Source organism: Anolis sagrei, chromosome 2 (genome assembly GCF_037176765.1).
Source record: "Anolis sagrei isolate rAnoSag1 chromosome 2, rAnoSag1.mat, whole genome shotgun sequence".
NCBI classification, from domain to species: domain Eukaryota; kingdom Metazoa; phylum Chordata; class Lepidosauria; order Squamata; family Dactyloidae; genus Anolis; species Anolis sagrei.
The window spans coordinates 22,805,588-22,824,933 of NC_090022.1; the positions used below are offsets into that span (position 1 = coordinate 22,805,588).

A 19,346-nucleotide genomic window follows, 5' to 3' on the forward strand; every position below is an offset into this window, starting at 1 on the left:
TCAGGAACTATCCAAGGTACTGATCCCTGAGTCCAAAATGTATTTAATATTTTGAACAACTTCTTTAAAATTCAAACTAAAACTCAATGTGAGCCACCAGCTGCCACTGAAGGAAAATTTCAGATTCAGGGACTGCTGTGTAAGTCTACTCTAGTGCACCAGATTGTGGTCTGTAAAAGGTCACTATTGAAACCTTTGCCTGTGGTTTCACACTTGAGATGCCGGAAAAGATGCTCACATTTCCTTTGCAGCCCTAAGCTCTGGCTGGGCAGAAGGTAAGAAAACCACAATCTCTAATCAATTGCAGCCTTCTGGGGGTCTCTTGAAATCTGGGGCTATGGAAGATGAAGAGGGTTACATGGCATTAAGCCCCCGTGCTTCTGGTGGAACATTTACCCATTGTGTACAAACCAAGAGGAACCAAGGTAAGTTTTCCTCAGATATATCTGAACATTTTGGTTCTGCATGAATATTTTTGAGTAAAGGAAAATCAAGCATTTTGTTTGTACACATCTTTGAAATTATGATCAAGCAGTATTCTTCTCCAGGGCCATGTCTCACTCTTTGAACTGAGATTAGCAACTTGTTCAGATAGTGACAGTCACATTTTTTGTATGTTAGAATGTGGAGAAGGTTGATTCAGCTCTATTGGACCTGAATGACAGCACATCATCAACTTTTCTTTTGAAAGGTCTTATATTGTACAATGCTTGTACTCCCAAGCATTGTCTGTTGTCTGTTGAATACATTTTTGGTAAAAGGGGATTTGTTCAAGTGCTTTTAGACTGTGATTTCTATCCTGTATTTAAATCATGAAAAATTTGGGTTAGACATTCTTAATGTCATCTTGACACACACTTATCTTTTCTCCTTTATGGGGTTGTTACTTTGTCACATTAAAAAAAACCAATTAAATTCAAAGGGTTGCCATAAATCAACAAACAACTTGAAGACACATAGATGCAAAGTGGCTAAGAAAGGTGGAGTTGTCCAGGGAGAGGCAAGCCTGGTTTAATAGTTGCAGTTCAAGGAGAAAAGATTAACTCTCAATTCATCCTTCCACGTTGTTTTTGGTAACTAAACCCCAGATAAGTGAAGGATTACCATAGTATTCTAAGGGAAGCAGTTATATGTTACACACAAGTATACTTTTATACTGTGGATCTTTAAAATAATCTATTCTTTGTGGCTCTCCGAAGATTTCCATGAACATGAGCCTTGTAGGGAGAGGTGACAAGTATTCTCATGTACACAGAGTCCCAAAGATTCCAACAATATACAACAATGTGGCACACAACTCTGCAGACATCATAATAACAATTTGCAAATAAATGTATGGATAGTAATTTTGACAGTAAAACAATTTCCTGCATCCAAAATTAATGCAAGATTTTTAGAAAGCCAACAAAAACCAAAACCACACATTTCCCCCCTTATGATTGGCTTAATAACATTATTATCACACCATAGAATCCCTTGTAGCATGTGGATCTTTTAGATATATGTATATATTGTATCATATGAAACTCTTATAATAGATTGGTTTAACCTTGGGTTTGCCAGCATTACTGTGTTGCAAAAGGATGCATGTCTAAAAAACATGCCGCCAATTTGAAAGCTCTGCTTTAGCTTAATCTTTTTAGGTGAACTTGATTGCAATGGTATTCTTAAAACTTGATGTACCACTTATTGCCATGAAGTTCATTTCTGAATATACAGCTTATTTTCCTTCAAATGAACATTAGGAAGCTCCCTTACAACCTTCAGGAGAATCAGTTTCTCTTGGGGGTTTTAAAAGCTCACACTTTTTTGTGATAATCTTTTACACACACACTTACAGGTTGAGCAAGGAGAGAGAAAATGTATGCAAGCAATCATACTAATTCTGATAATATCCACTCTGAAACCAAAAGTATCTGGTATAGTGCTTATTCCCATTTTGCTACACAAATTCAGATTTCGCTGAATTGGTCAGATTCAACCTGCAAACTGAAATGATTTCCTTCAGCCCTCTCTTTGACAGATCAGGTGCAAATAACACAGTGTCTAGCATCTTATAACACACAGCGGACATCAGTCATAAATCAGGTCAGTTATTCACCATTAAGTGTTGGTGTTTGATAACAACTATGCCATTGCAAGGAGCAGGAGAATAAGCAGTAGCTTATTCTCTGCTCTAAAAGATGCTCCTAATTCATGAAGTACTTGACAGAATATTCACTTTCAGAGATATATGTTAAAAGAGGAGTAAAATACTAATGTTATATTAAAAGAGTTTCCACTTCTCCTAATCTTGACATATATGAGTAAAATATTTACTTATTTATTTATTTGTGACATTTCTATCCTGCCTTTCTCAACCCCGGAGGGGACTCAAGGTGGCTTTATTCACAGGCAACTATTTGATGCCTTAAAACAATGTACAATTAACAATAGACATTTTAAAATAGAATTTAAAAATACATTGCAACATTTAAAACAATAACTTCGCAATTAATCACGCTATCCATAATCGTAATCTAAGATGTTCCAATAGTCATTACACATAATTCCATATCCCTCTATTGCACAGGTTCTCCAAAAGCTTGATCACAAAGCCACGTTTTCACTCTATTACGGAAGGTCATGAGGGAGGGGTCTGATTTAATATCCTTGGGGAGGGAATTCCACAGCCGAGAGGCCACCACTGAGAAGGCCCTGTCTCTCATCCCTGCCAGTCGCACTTGCAAAGAAGGCAGGACTGAGAGCAGGGCTTCCACCAGACGATCTTAAACTCCAAGGTTAATCCCAATGAGCACCTGATGAACCAGCCTGGACACAGCATATTATTTGAGAACACAGAAATGCTGGACCACTCCAACAATCACCATGTCAGACTACACAGAGAAGCCATTGAAATCCACAAGCATGTGGACAATTTCAACAGAAAGGAAGAGACCATGAAAATGAACAAAATCTGGCTACCAGTATTAAAAAAACTCTAAAATTATAACAGCTAAACAACAGAGAGGAAGAAACCAGGCACAGATTAACAGCTCCCAGCAACAGATTTTCCCAGGCTCAGGCAGGCCTTCAAATGCTAATGAAGGTGATCAGCTAAACATTCACACCTAACTGCAGCAGGGAAGAGCTCCTTGCCCCACCCCAGCCATTCCACAGATATATAAACCCATTTTTCCTACTTCCAACAGACCTCACACCTCTGAGGATGCTTGCCATAGATGCAGGCGAAACGTCAGGAGAAATGCCTCTAGAACATGGCTCTATAGCCCGAAAAAACCCACAAGAACCTAGTTAATCCCAATGTTGTTTTTAACCAGTTTTTTGAATTCTTTTAGATATGTCCAAGAGGCTTGTTCAGTACAAAATCTCACTGGGGATCTTAGGGGCGATTTGTGTCATTCTAGGCTCAGCTGTGATTGGGCTGACTATAGTAGGTAAGTTCCCAAATGTTTGTTTTGAAATTCATATTGATACCACATGATATTTATTGCCTTAACTGGATTAAGATACACTGAACCCCTGTACCCTGCTGAGTTATATTCTAAAAAATGTATACAATTTACAGTGTAGCACATCCCAGTGAGGCCCCTTGTAATCTGAGGCAGCTTTACTTAGCTTATAAATAAAGCCATAAGTATGTACAGTACTATGAATCAAGCACTGAAAAAAGTGAAAATGCTGACCAGATTTCCCCAACATGATTTATGATAAATCTAGGGTTACGAACTGGCTGACTTAGTTCCTGCCTGGCTGCCTAACCAGCATTGCAAGCTAATATCTAATTACGTTATTACACACTATTTAGTATACATGTAAACGCAGCTATAACTGACAGGGGCACATGCATTGAGTTACTTTCATTCTACTCTTCCCTAAATCCTTGTGCAGGCTTAACTGCTGATAGCATTGGTGCCATGTGATTCATTGTTTTGATCAGAGGCCCAATGAGATGGTCATTCCCAATGCACAGCACATGATCCAAGAGTAAACAACCCGAGATACTCCAGGTATTTTTGTGTTTCATTTCTCACTGACCACAAATAGAAGATCCAGATGTCAGGATGGGATCTTTAGGAACTGTATCCTACTCATCTCAAGGGCAGCACATTCCCTACCACAAAATGTAGACCATCAAAATCATGGGTTAGAACAGACAGCAGACTCTAGCCCAGTCTTAAGTATCAGAGAGGTGGTGAATCCTTGCTAAACTGTAGTCTGAACTTTAATAGATCTATCCAAGCTGCCAAACCTGTTTTGGAGACAAGGTTTAGATATAACTACTTTAAGGTTCAACTTAAACCCAGAGTAGTTTCAATACGGCCACTGCTATGAAAGCCATCATTTGCCATTGTCTGGTGGGCTGTATTTAACCGTCCCTTGGAGATATGAGGGTTTTGAAATAATGGCTCAAACAAACTCCCATATTTCTTTTCTATTTTAAATCTTTGGGTAAGGTTTTTGGCTTGGTTCATAATCCTAATGTAAGTGCAAGGATTTGCTGAGGATCAATGGTCAGGGACAGGCACATAGCCAGGATTTTGATTCGGGAGGGGGGGGGGGGCTGAGTCTGAGTGAAAGAGGGTCTACCCTAGCAAAACTTCTGTATTGTTACCCCAATACCCCCATGCATATGGGATATTTTGGGGGAGGGGGGGGCTGAAGCTCCTCAAGCCCCCACCCACCCACCCACCCACCCGGCTACATGCCTGGTCAGGGAGGATGACTTAGACCTTTCTGCATCTTGATTTCAAAAGTGATATCACAGGAGGACACCTTGTTACAAAAAGATCCATAATTTTAATCATATTGAGCCTTCGTGCCTAACATCTTTTCTATCCCCATTCCCTCAAATCTTCATGATTTCTCATGACACAACAGAGTTATGGTGACATGATTCTGCTTTATTTGCCATCATTATCTCCTATTGGAAACCTGGAATTTGCAATTTAGTTGGAACACTTCCAGAGCTGTGTTGTCTCTCCAAATTATAAACCCCAGAATCTCTGTTTTTCATTGTGTTTAGGTTGCCGATGCCAAATAGTGGTCAGATTATGACATAGACTAGAGTATCAATTCAGCCATAATACCCACTGGGGGGATCTCAGGCCAGCTGCTGACTCTTTCAACTTGCCTTACCTACTGGAATGTTATTAGGAGAGTTTTTGAAGGAGGACAACCATGCCTCCTGTTATAATGTTGCTGTTTTATTCTGTTGATTATGTATTTTAATGTGTCCTATTTTAACTATGTTGATCGGGCTTGTCCTCACATAAGCCACCCTGAGTCCCTTCGAGGAGATTGAGACAGAGTATTATTATTATTATTATTATTATTATTATTATTATTATTACCTAGCTGTACCTGGCCATGCGTTGCTGTGATGGAAAATAAAGTGAAGAGAAATATATGATGTTTACCTTTTTTAACTTTGAAACTAAGTTGACTGAGTGAGTGAAGGGATGCTCCTGCCTCCCTTGAGTCCCCCCCCCCCCCCCCAATGTGGAGAAAAGCTGGAGTTATTATTATTATTATCATTATTATTATTATTTCAATTCTTCCCCAGCCCTATCTACCTACCAACCTACCTAGTATTTACCTACTGCCTACCTACCTTCTTCCTGAAGTTTTTCTGGCTAGTACTCCTGTACCAGCAGCCCCCCCCCCCCAAATATTTCAAAATTACAAAAATAAATTTTATAAAAAATGATGGATGTCCTAAATATTCTGAAACTTGGCAGGCTTGCAGTCATAAATGTGGCCTCCAAGTGTGGTCCCAATATCCTAAAAAAGATGAAGAGAGGAGCAAATAGACTGAATCTTCTCAGAACAAAAACGGAACTCCAGATCCCAAATTTTAGATCTATAAAAAACCTTTAACTTATTTTGGCTGCTAAATTATTGCTTTGCTTTTTAAAAAAACCTAAGGTTTATCTTTCCGCAGCTTAAACCCAGGACGCCCTCTTCCATCCACACCCTAGCGAGGTGCATCTTTCTCATTCTAGTTTGTTGTGGTGGCGCCAGGCCATTCTCCTCCTTCCTCTTCTGCAGTCTATTCTTGTGAGAGGTGGGGGTGACTGTTTGGTTTTTTTCACTCATACACGAGGAGGGTGAGGCCAGGAGAGCCATTCTTGCACATGCGCTCTATCGTCTTGTAGCATTTTTGGTTTTTTTATTCATTGTATCTGTGTTTTGTAACTGAAGGACATTTGTTAGTTTGATTGGTATACTGTGTCCAAATTTTGTGGCAATTCGTCCAGTGCTTTGGGAGATATGAGGTCCCACAAATGAACATTACATTTTTATTTATATAGATGTGGGATAGGAATACAATGAATGACTAAATAAATCATGCACTACTGTTCAAGTTTTTCAGAGTGGTTTTCATAAAGCTGAGGTTGAATTTATTAACACAGCTAAAAATAAGTCGGGAAGATTGAACAACTTTAGAAGAGAAACTGACTCCTGTTCTAGAAATACTGCCATGCACTTGTGTGAACCATTTACAGGTAAGTAGACATCTGTTCTTCCTGAGATATTGTGCCTTTTTGTTGGCCTAATAAATGGAACACCACAACGTGATTTCCTTTTGTGGTCATTGCTACTGTTCTGGTACGGCTGTACCAGGAGCTCCAGCTTCTTTTTCTGTCTTTGAGTGTTTGCATGTATTTCAAAGTTCCATGCATTTTGCAATAAGGTAGTTTCCCTTGGTTTGTAATTATATGGCCAATGGCCCATCAATCATCATTAGGTTCTTTAGTTCCGCCCCTTTTTCAGGGTTTAGGAGGGAAAAAGGGGACCTCTAGTTCAGTTCTCACAGAGAAGCCTTTCGTACAGGGCGTGAGTCAGTTCCACCTGTAGAAAGCTTCGTCTTTTACAGCTTTTGCTGGGGAAATCCAGTCCCGCAGCTTTACAGCCAGCCTTCGCTGGGAATTGAAGACCTTCTTTCCTCTTGGAAATCTACAAAAGAACTCTGTTTGGAAGGACCACTCGCGGCAGTCATAACGCAATTTGGACTGGGTGTAGGAGCCCACGCCAGCAGAGCCTAAGACAGATTGCCCAGGTAGAGGTCAAGGATTTCTCTGATAGAGAAGAAACAGTTCATGAAGATAGTTGCCTGTCCCTTGTGGACAAGATTAAGAAAGTCACCAGTTGATTCAAAGCCTTGAAGTATTTGTTTGTTTTCTTGAAGACCTAAGCACTAATAAAGAACTTTGTTAAACTTTCCAAGTTTCTAAAGACTTTGTTTAGGGAAATCTATAGGGCTTCTAATCCGAGGCATCCCCGGGTCCCATTGGGCATACAGAGCACGTCCTGTCTACAGACCTTTTCACAGGCCCAGCACGTGACAGCACAGCTGTCCTTCTATTAAATTTCTGATGGCTTTGAAAGAGAACTAAACAAATTACTGGAGGATTAATCTATCTGTGGCCAGGTCATTTTCCTGCTGTAATGGGTTGACAAACCACAATTGGTTCAGAGGTTGTGGCCAGATTGTTTATTTTTTGCCATCAGAAACAATGAACAAAATGGCACCTCCTTCCCTGTTAGATATAAATGCAATTTGACACTTGTATTTTTATTTTAGAATAGAATAAAATAGCTTTACATTCAATGTACTATTGCATGATGAAATTAAATGCCCTCCCCAGCCCACACCACAAAACAACATACCCATCCCTCCACATCCCAACCACCATTGCACAGCCTCCAATGCAACATCAGTGCAAAACCATGTACAATATAGTTAGTTACAGCTCTAGGATAAATGCAATCTCTCAGTCTGTTTGCCCTTGTCTTTCTCACCCTTGACACTGATAATGGAAGAGTTTTCCCTATTGCAGCTGAGAAGAGATGGCTATTGTAAGGGGCAGTTTGTATGTTTCACTCTAACCACTCACTGTATGACAGATATGCAATGATGAATGGAACGATATGACCTTCTAACCCACAATAGCTGCTTAATGGAGAGCCAATCTAGACCGGTAGTTCATGTGATGCAACATTGTGGGGGAATGTGAGAGATATAGAAACAACTCAGTTTTATTTGCGGTTTGTAGAACTGGCAGCATCTCAGGAAAAAGTTGGCTAAATGGAAATTTTGCGGTCTACAGAAAAGTGGGTAGTAATCCAAACTCTCCTGAAAAATGTTTACATTTTTTAGACACAGAATAAGAAGTGTAACTGTAGAGCTGTCAGAATGAAAATTAGAGCAGGTTTCTATATCTTAAATGGATGTGTAGAAGAGGGAATTTCAGTAGGTGTTGCTTTAGATGCAACCAATTAACTAGCAATGCCTACTGAAATGCTGTCTTCTACACAACTATTAAAGGTAAAGGATCTCTCCTGTTTTCAATCTGGCAACACAGTGGGTAAAGTATCAAAAAGTCCTCAGAAAGGACTTTTGACTAGTCCTTTCTGAGTACACTAGTGTCCTTTCCTCACAGAGGAGTTTCTATCTCTGGCTCTGATCTCATCCATGCTCTCAAAATAACTGAGTTCCACCTTGCATTATCTGCATTTAATCATTATACTCTCTACTAAATGTGTAAAACAATCATGGCAGGAGCAACTTGAGAAACTGCAAATCGTTTCTGGTGTGAGAGAACTGGTCGTCTGCAAGGACGTTGCCCAAGGGATGCCTGGATGTTTTTGATGTTTTTACTATCCTGTGGGAGGCTTCTCTCATGTCCCCACATGGGGAGCTAGAGCTGACAGAGGGGAGCTCACCCCGCATTCCCTGGATTTGAACCCCCAACCTATGTAATGACAGCCACACCATTTCTGCCCCGGGCAATGTCTGGCATCATCGCTGCCCATAGTCTTTCTTGTTTTTCTCTCAGTTTTACCAAGTATCTCACCCAAGAGAAACTGATTGATGGAATGGGGTCACATCAGTGTACTCTCTCCACCTTCATGTAATTCAGATTTTTTTTTCAGACAAGGAATACTCAAAGGTGCAATCACCACCTGATATTCATTGGTGCTCTCCCATTCAGGGCTGACCCTGCTTAGTTTCCAAGATCGAATGGGATTCTGTACCTTTAGGGCAGTGGTTCTCAACCTTCCTAATTCTGTGACCACTTAATAGAGTTCCACATGTTGTGTGGTGACCCCCAACCAGAAAATAATTTTCGTTGCTACTTCATAACTGAAATGCAGGATGTATTTCCATTCACTGGAGCAAATTTGGTGCAAATACTTAATATGCCCAAATTCGGATACCAGTGGGGTTGGGGATTGATTTTGTCTTTTGGGAGTTGAAGTTGCTGGGATTTATAGTTCACCAGCAATCAAAGAGCATTCTGAAGTCCACCAGTGATGGAATTGAATCAAACTTGACACAAAGAATTCCCCTGACCAGGGTTTGGGGGGCATTGACCTTGAGTATTGGAGTTGTAATTCACCTACATCCAGAGAGCACTGTGGACTCAAACAATGATGGATCTGGACCAAACTTGGTACGGATGCTCAATATGCCCAAATGTGAACACTAGTGGAGTTTGGGGAAAATAGACCTTGACCTTTGGGAGTTGTAATTACTGGGATTTATAGTTTACCTACAATCAATTAGGGTGTTTTAGACAATCTTCTTGATTTTAACATGCCATATTGTCCAGCCATAAAAGCACTTCAGCAAATATATGTGTACACATATATCCTTTTCTTACTGTTAATATGGATCGTTCCTATCCTCTGTCTCTCTTTGTCTCTCTCTCTCTCCGTCTCATTCACTTTCCCTTTCCTTTTCAAGATTAAGCAACGCATTTGCCCACAGCATTAAAGTGGCACTTGAGGTTAATGCAACAGAAGCTGAGGTTTAGGAAACAGGTAGTGGCACCATGAGAGCACTGCAAAAAAGAAGCACAGGAAGGATCCCTTACAGAATAGAACACAGTTAATTGTATTTTGCTAAAAGATACCAGTTTTACAAAGGAAAGGGGGAAAAACAGGTGATGTTAATATTCCCATTTGTAAGTCCCATTGAGTTCAATGGGACTGAGTCACTGAGGTCAGTAGGAATAACATTACAGCCCAGATCATAAAAATCTCCCAAAATACTTTGGGAGTGATCTTGTTTAGTTTTGAAATGAGAGACCTATCTAGGTTGGTATTCCACCTGGATTGTGGCCAGTCAGATGGCTGTGGAAAGTCCATGAAAGCAGGAGTGCTTTATTTTTAGTTAGTTAAATTGTGTATCTCTGTAGATATTTTTTTAAAAAAAATTAAATTGTTTTGGTTTGTAATTTGAACCATGTTTTTCTTTCTTTCTGTTATCTCTCGTGTTGAGGCCTGGCCTGAGGAGGGGCACCCTTTGGCGGGGGCTTGTGCTCCTAAATTGGAGCCCACCACTTCTATAGCAAAAGGGACAATTGACACCTATTTAATTTGATTTAATTTGATTAATAAATAGCAATAGTATGAAGAATAATGTATTGTGGACGGAATCACTGGGTTGTTGTAAGTTTTTCAGGCTGTATGGTCATATTCTAGAAGCATTCTCTCCTGACATTTCACCTGCATCTATGGCAGGCGTCCTCAGAGGTTGCAAGGTCTGTTGGAAACTTGGGAAATGGGATTTATATATCTGTGGAATGTCCAGGGTGGGAGAAAGAACTCTTGTCTGTTGGAGGTAGGGGCAGGCCAGGATTTCGTTTAGGGGAGGGGGATGAATTTTTTTCAAGGGTGTTTCCGGGGGGGCCCTGAGTTTTGGGGGGGGGGGCTGAGTCTGAGTGAAAGAGGGCCTAGCCTAGCAAACCTTTTGTATCATCACCCCAATACCCCCATGCATATGGGATATATTGAGTGTGGTGATCATATCATGATATGAATAAACATAAAAGTTTAAATAATGCACCAGTAAGGCCTTTTCACGAACCACCATGAGAATTTCGGGGGGGGGGGGGCTGAAGCCCCTCAAGCCCCCCCCCCCCCCCCGGCTACATGCCTGGGTAGGGGTGAATGTTTCAGTTGCCACCTTGATTAGCATTTAATGGCCTAGCAGTTTCAAGTCATGACTTCTTACTGCCTGGGGGTATCCTTTGTTGAGAGGTGATTAGCTGCCCCTGATTGTTTCTTGTCTGGAGTTCCCCTGTTTTTTTAGTGGCGTTCTTTATTTACTGTTATGATTTTAGAGTTTTTTTATACTGGTAGCCAGATTGTGTTCATTTTCATGGTTTCTTCCTTACTGTTGAAATTGTCCACACGCTTGTGGACTTCAATGGTTTCTCTGTGTAGTCTGACATGGTGGTTGTTAGCGTGGTTCTGTGTTCTCAAAAAATATGCTGCGTCCTGATGAGGTTGGTTCATCAGGTGCTCTGCTATGGCTGACATCTCTGGTTGAAGTAGTTTTCAGTGCCTAGTTTCCAACAGACCTCAAAACTTCTAAGGTTGCCTGCCATAGATGCAGGTGAAACATCAGGAGAGAATGTTTCTGGAACATGGACATATAGCCCAGAAAACTAACAACAACCCAGTATGAAGAATAGTTTGATCAAATAAATAGCCTTAGTTTTTAGTGTTAGAATCTGCCATGAGAAAAACAGGATGACAGGGCAATTATTATTTCGTATCAAAAGCATTGCATAAATTAGTATAAAACTGATTAAAATAGAAGGAGCACAGGCAGCTAAATATATTTTGACCAAAAATGGGTAACAGCAACAGCATTGTCTGTAGCCTTCAACAATTCTTCCTCCATACATGAGGCAGGGCATAGTGGACAAGCATAAAGATGCAGAGTTGTCTGTTCTGCTCCACAGTCACATAAGGTGTGGTAGTGCCATTTTGCCAGGTTATGTTTTGATCTGTCCATTCTACTTCTGAGTCTGTTCAGGGACTTCCAAGTTGCCCATTCTTGGTTTGCCCCTGGAGGAAGACCTTCGTGGGGGGCCATCCAGCTGGGATTTCATGGTCTAGCTACCCAGAGGGATACCCTTGCTGTTGCTGGAGGGACGCCAAGAGGAGTGGTAGTTCTCATAAAGCTTTTCCTTGACTTGAGTCTACTGGGAGGAGGCTGGTAGCCATGTAGTGTGTGGCTTTCACAGTGTTCAACCTTATTTCTCTCACATTAACAGCAACTTCCCATCGCACATCAGGGGGAGGGGGCAATGCCAGCTAGCTTGTAGAGTGTATCAACAGGTGTAGGTTTAAGACATCCTGTGATTATTCTGCATGTTTCATTCAATGCTATATTCACCTGCTTCGCATGGGTACACTTATGCCAAACAGAACAGGCATACTTGGCAGCTGAGAAAGACAAGACTAGGGCAATGAAAGGCAATCACCTTCTTTACGGAAGTAAAAGGAGACATCAATTGAAGACCTGGAATGTCAAATTGCAATTGGGAAGCTGTGCTTTCCTGAGCTGTTTTGATAAGCATTTGACCAAATGGTGCCATGTGCAGGATGAAATAAGATGAAAGGGAGACGGGGCGTAAGAACAACGATGTTTGTGAAGTGAATTGTGCCTGCAAAAAACTATAAGAACCCCATGCGAGATCTCATTCAGTGTGCCATCTCCTTTCAGGAAGGTCACCCGCAGCTTATTTGCAAATAAATCTGACCTCACAACCTCTGAGGATGCCTGTCATAGATGCAGGTGAAACTTCTGGAACATGGCCATACAGCCCGAAAAACTTACAAAATACCAAATAAATCTGTGTTTTTTTCTGTCTCCTCTGCCTCCTAGTTCCTTATTGAAAAATTGGGACTATGAGATTCCACAAGGTGTGCCTTCTTAAAAAGGGGCATCTTCAATATAAAAGCAATAATAAATAAATAAATGCATATTGTGTGAAAAGCAGTCCTATAGGTGGCTGGGCTGCAACATCTTGTGCATCATCTCAAGGCCCTGGTGGAATGAGAAAATTAAACAAAGATTTCAATAAACAGAGCACAACCATGCGCTCTCATTGGAATTCACAGATCTGTTGATAGTTGAAATGATATCTAAGCTTTCATGACTAGTAAGCATATATAAGTTTGATCTCTATTTAAGAAAAGAAAAATCTGCCCAAGTCTGTGGTTTTCACTACAGTGAATTCCATACTTTAACTATGCAGTACATTTCTTTCTTTTAGCCCCTAAGTCAGGCATGGGCAAACTTTCTAACTTTGGGACTGAATGCTAGTATTCTCTGCTAGGAGGACTGGCTGCCCTGTGATGGAAAGAAGGAAGGAAACGAGGAAAGAAAGAAAGAAGGAAGGACGGAAGGGAGGAAGAGTAGCATAGAAGGAGAAAGAGGGAAGGAGGGAGAAAAGAGGGAAGTAAGGAAAGACAAAAGGGAAGGAAGGAAGGATGAAACGGTGGAATGAAAAGGTGGAAAGAAGGAAGGGAAGGAGGAAGGAACAAGAGAAGGAAGCAAGGGATGAAGAGATGGATGGAAGGAAGGGAAGGATAAAGAAAAGAGAAGGAAAGAAATTCAAAAGGGAAGGAAGGAGAAAGAGGGAGAGAGGGAGGAAAGAAGGAAGGAAGAACAAAAGGGTGGAAGGAGAAAGACGAAAGGGTGGAAGGAGAGAGAGGGAGATAAGGAGGAAGGAAATACAAAAGGGAGAGAAGGAAAGAAGGATGAAAGGGTGGAAGGGAAGGATGGATGGATGGAAGGAAGGAAGGAAGAAGAGAGAGAAGGAAGGAAGGAAGTATAGGATGGTGAGAGAGAGGCGGGCCCGAGAAAAGTGCTCAAGGGACCATCTCTGGCCCCCGGGCCTGAGTTTGCCCATACCTGCCCTAGGTAGTACAATTATGGGAAAGGCAATAAAGATTCTATGCTGTGTGTATGTGTGTACACTTTTGTGTCTCCCCTTATGAGCTTTTTTATTTTCAAAGGTTAAAAATTCCCACATGCTGAAACCTTCTCTCACAAGGAGTTTCTTCAGCCCCTGTACATTTTGTTTGTCCTTTCCTACCTACCTAAGGTTTGTTTGAGCTGTAGTGACTAGAAATACACATTCTATATGGTGACAATAGAAAATTGCTATAGATAGCTGATTATGAAAGGTGAGATGGTTCTTCCTCGAGCTTCTTCCACAAAACCAGTATGTTCAGGGAGGATCAGACTTAAGGCTAAACCTATTTGGAAGAAAAATGCTTGGAGGAAACTGTGCAAAAATGTGGGTCATAAACTCCACAGCCACCTACGGACCCGACACCAAGACACTACACTTGGACGACCATCATCCTTGGGCTATAAGAGATTGCCTAAGTAAGTAAGTAAGCAAGCTCAGAGGTGTTAGGTGGAATAAAATCAATTTCTACAGGACAGAAAAGAAGAGATAGAAGTGCTTCACACTGAACAAGTTCAGGGGTTTTTTAAAGGAAGCAAACAGACCAGAGGAACCAAATAGGAGAAAATCATGTGTCTCTGCCTTCTTTTAGAAAGTGCAACATGTAAACTCTGCCCCGCCACCTGGATAGAAGAAAGAGGAATATGCTACTGGATTTCAAAGGACAAAAAGAATTGGATTATGGGCTATCATGACTGTTCTGGGAAGAGAGCTCAAATGGTGGTGTTCCAAGATGCAGAAGAAATGGTAAGATGAACAACATGTTTTGAAAGCCAAGAATGAGCCCAGGAGAAAGTGGTAAACACAAACTTTAGGCAAATTTTAGTTCTGTGGGTACAACTTGAAACAAACTCTCTGTAGTTCCACTCCATTCACAACTTTGGAGGTCCTTAAAGATGTTTTATTGACAAATAAGGTAGTTCAGTGTTTCTCTACCTGGAGGTTGGGATCATTCGGGGGAGTAGCGAGGGAGCATCAGGGGATCACCAAAGACCATCAGGAAACACAGTATTTTCTGTTGGTCATGGGAGTTCCGTGTGGGAAATTTGGCCCTATTCTATCATTGGCAGGGTTCAGAATTCTAAATGCAGGTCATCACCTACAAAGCCTTGGGCCCTGCCTATCTTTGAGTCCATGTCCCCTCCCCCTTATGTTCCTGCGCGAGCATTAAGATTTTCCTCATGATCTTGCCACCGTCACAAGGGCAGTTGGTGGGGACAAGGGAGAGGGCCGTCTCAGTGGTGGCCCCCCAGCTTTGGAACACCCTCCCTGGGAAGATTAGGCAGGCCCCCACAGTGTCCTCCTTCCAGAAGGAATTAAAGACTTGGATGTTTGGACAAGCCTTTGAGAATGTCTTGTCACAATGGTCCACAATTAATGCCACAGCACAGCACTTTTGCCCCATGCCCTAGTTCATTAGCTAAAATTTGCACTATCCCATTCCCTGCTCCTGTTTGCAGTTGGCTATGTTTTATGACTCATCATAGGTTATTGGACGCTATTTTGAGCTTAAACTTTGTTTTATATGTTATTGGTTTTATTTTGCATTGTATAGTGTGTTTATTGTGCATTGTTTTAGCCACATTGAGCCATATGTAAGCCGACTTGACTCCTTTTTGCGAAGATGGCAGCAGGCTACAAAAATAAAGTTGTTGTTTCTGTTGTTATTACTAATATTTGGATTGTAGATCAACCTTGGTCTTATTGGTAAGAATTTAAAATACTGATGTTGCTTACATTTAAATAACCAAGAAGTGTGAGAATGAGAGTATTCTAATATTTTTGGCAGACATTCATCTATGGCATTGTTCCAGAGAAATATCCAGTTTGGATTGGGCTTAATTTTACAACCTCAATGAAGTCTTGGACCTGGATAGATGGAACGACATTAAATAAAACCCTGTAAGTGTTTCTCTAGCTTCCCATAAACACCCTGCATGCCATTTGGGTTGATTTGAATTAAAAGTACTCTGTTCCCATATTGGTGTCCCAGTCTCAAATGCACAGGGATATCCGTGTGGGAGCTCTTGCCCCTTGATTACAGAGACCCACAGTATCACATATGAACTATCTCAGTGAGAAACCCTAATGGCTAGTCCACTGAGATGAATCCTGTTAATGTAAGTGTTAGTTATGTGTGTATATCTTCTTATGCCTTTTGTGCCTCATCCAAAATCTTCACAGAAATCCTCCAGATATCATGGAATTGCAACTTCCAGCAGCCATAACCCGTGGAACCAATGGGAGCTTTAATTCCACAACACCTGGAGGGTGCCACAGTTATCAGCCTTGCAGTGAATGGGCATGACTATTCAGTGGGAAGGCAGCATATTGGTCTCGACATGAAGCTTATGATAAAAAATATTCTCTATTAGCCTTCACAGGATCCAACTATCTCCTTCGGAAAATGGAGCCAACTGTGGAGTGATTAAGGATAACCAAGCACGCTCTGAAATGTGCACTGCTGAATTTCGGTGGATTTGTGAAAAAGAAGCCATTTTGTTCTGACATGTGATATCAATGGTCCACAGTTTTTAATATGCTGATAAGGTGCCTTGCTTTTCCTCAGATATACTTAATGACAATGATGAGATTATATATATATACTAGTTTAGGCACCTGGTGATCCCTGGATTAGGTAACTTATAATGCCATTTATTAGAAAAAGCCATTGATTTTTTTGTTTTGTTTTTTGGATTTTCTGAATGTTCCCATTAGAAAATGCATAAGGATGTGGATAAACTACAACTCCCATCATTATCTGTCTCACACACACCAAAACCGCACCACGAGTTAAAGTTGATCATGATGGGTATGTGTACCAAGTTTGGTCCAGACCCATTATTATTATTATTATTATTATTATTATTATTATTTGATACATAACAAGATTCATACACAGCAAACAAGATCACTATGCTGGCTTTTGCATTTGATCACACGTCGGACAATTCCCAAGTGTCTAGGACTGTGTGATGTAGTGGTGAATAATGCGTGCAGATCCGAGTAGGGTGACCTTTTGCAGTCACCTACATTATTATTATTATTATTATTATTATTATTATTATTATTATTATTTACCACCTCTCCTGGCAGCTCAAGGCAGGGTACAACAAATGCAAAAATATATAAAAATAAAATATATGCAATAAATCGTACAAGTAAAAATACTAAAATATCCAAAAAAAACATGCACCACAAACAGATACAGAATTGACATATAGTAGCAATAGCATGTAAATACAAACTCATGATTGAAAGTCAATTGGGTAGTTCTGCTAGAAGAGATGAGTCAACTGAAAGCATCATTTGATTTCAGAGTGCTCTTTAATTGTGGATGAGCTACAACTTCCAACATCCTGGGTCAATTTCCTCAACATCCCTCCACTATTTCAAGTTGATCATGTTGTGTATATGTGTCAAGTCTGCTCCAGATTTATCATTGGTGCATTGCAACTTCTTGAAAGCCGAGAGTAATCAATGTCAAGAGATTTTGCTTTATCTTCTCCATCTACCCTCTACATTGTGCTGATGTTTCATGATTTAAATTGTGGATGTTATTAAAACAATTTCCCCCTTCAGGCAACTTTCCTTTCCATTCCATGGAAAGATATATTTCGATTACTTTCCACGGAAAGATGTATTTCGATGACTTTCATGTTGTCTCAGTGAACATTCATATTGTTTTATAAGATGTTGTCTTCTTTTAAAAGAATCCTTTAAAATGGATTGCCAAAAATGCAGGAAATTGACAAATCCAAGGACTGCATTAGTGTTCGATTATGTGTTGTGGATGATTATAGTTTAATTGAAAATTCAAGAGGAAGAAATCATATTCTTAATAGTATCTCAATCTCCGATGTCTCCACAAAGGAACTACATGCTGTTGCTGCAAAAGTCTCGATCAGAACAGCATTTAAAGTTCTTACTAAAAAATGCTCGATTAATTGACTGGCCACAAGCGCTCTTGTCTTCACTGCAGTCCCTTGTCTTCTTTATTGGCTTACCTGTTAGGATGGTGAAAAAAAACACAAAGTTTCTGTGATAATATTTTCTGGCAGTCCAATTTGAAATTGTATTTCTAAATTGTAAGATGTTTAAAACGTATCTTGCCTTCACAATCTATATGAATATTCAGATGTGCCTGCTAATTTATAAACAGTTATAGGATGGTGAAGATATTAATTTACCTCTTAAATATTCCTCCGTGACGATACAGACAGCCTTATCACTGATGATTTCACATGTGCTTCGAAGAGGAGAACATGTCATTGTTTGACTTGTAGTACATCTTGCACATTTTATTGCATCACCTCAAAAAAAATCAAATGTTTCATAACCCAATTGTTGTCTTTACATAATCATTTATCATCATTCTTACCTACCAAAAGATACCATGCCCATATATAAAACAGATATACAAAATTATGTGCTGCCTGTCTCCTAATTTCAAGATGATGATGACAAGAACACCAACAACATTTTCGTAGAGAATCATCCTCACATGGAGATATTGACATATATTTTGCCAAGAGTCCTCCTCCATTGGTCTTCCCAACCGCAAAGTCTGACTTTAGGAAAAAGGGGGAAATAAGACTTACTGTATATATTCATGTAGAAATCTAGAAATTTTAGTAAAAACATCCCCTAAAATCTGGATAGACTTCTCCACAGGGCAATGTAAGCACTGTACCCTAACTCTTATACCAAAAAATAGAAGGAAACATCCCCTTATTTGAATGGCAAAAAGCAAGAACTTAAAAGAAGTCTCCATAAAATGACTCCCAATTTAGCAACAAGTCATATCTACATCCATAATTTGGGCCACAATTCCTGCCCTGGATTAATGAGGTTGACTTATACATGGAAAAAACAGGTATTCCCTTTCGGCATAGCTTTCCTTTAGGGCTGGGCGGTTTCGTAATTTCGTAATTCATTAAAAATTCGTTATTTTTTTTAATAACGAAGCGATAACGAACCATTCAGGAGCAACTAAAAAACGAAACGAATTTTTAAATTCATTTCGTAATTGTTTCGAATTTGTTTTGTATTCGTTTTGTTATTGTTTTGAAATCATTTCGTTATTATTTCCGCATGTCTGGGGCAAGTTTTATAGTTGTTGTTTGTTTAATCAGTGATAAAAAATTATAAATATCACACCAACAGTCAACAACAGAGGAAAAGGGAAGCTTCAGAAGTTCCCCCTGTCCCATTTGGAGGTTTTTTAGCGTATTGCGCGGTCGCGTCTGCCATTAACGAATCGATTCGTCATTGTTTCGTATTGTTTTGTAATTTACGAAATTTCATAAATATCAAACTTTTTTAAAGAAAAATTTCGGAATTCTTTTAAAAAACGAAACGCAAAAAATCCCTAAAAACGAATCGATTTTAGAAACAAATTTTTCCGTGGTTGCCCAGCCCTACTTTCCTTAGCTCTTGCAAGTTGGGCTTACCTTTTGGGATGAAGCAAAAGAGAACACAGACTGTGAATAGCCAAGCCTGAGCCATCCGTGACCACCAGATTTCCAGGAAAAAACACTTCCTCATTGGATAGCTTTTGGG

At 40.1% G+C, this 19,346-nt stretch overlaps 1 protein-coding gene and 1 long non-coding RNA gene across 2 annotated transcripts; one reads left to right on the forward strand and one right to left on the reverse strand.

The window, feature by feature from the left end:
- The first annotated feature begins 337 nt into the window (after positions 1-337).
- Positions 338-16,559, forward strand: LOC132765656 (killer cell lectin-like receptor subfamily F member 1). The gene is made up of 6 exons (XM_067465607.1): positions 338-425; positions 3,339-3,437; positions 6,417-6,509; positions 14,377-14,531; positions 15,574-15,686; positions 16,160-16,559. Exons 1-6 carry the CDS (start codon positions 338-340, stop codon positions 16,290-16,292), a joined length of 681 nt encoding a protein of 226 aa, XP_067321708.1. The 3' UTR covers positions 16,293-16,559.
- A 314-nt stretch (positions 16,560-16,873) lies between these two features.
- On the reverse strand, positions 16,874-19,346 carry LOC137096382 (uncharacterized). Its single transcript, XR_010909416.1, has 3 exons — positions 19,238-19,346; positions 17,975-18,097; positions 16,874-17,791 (listed from the first exon to the last, which is right to left on the reverse strand). It is a non-coding gene; the product is annotated as an uncharacterized lncRNA (long non-coding RNA).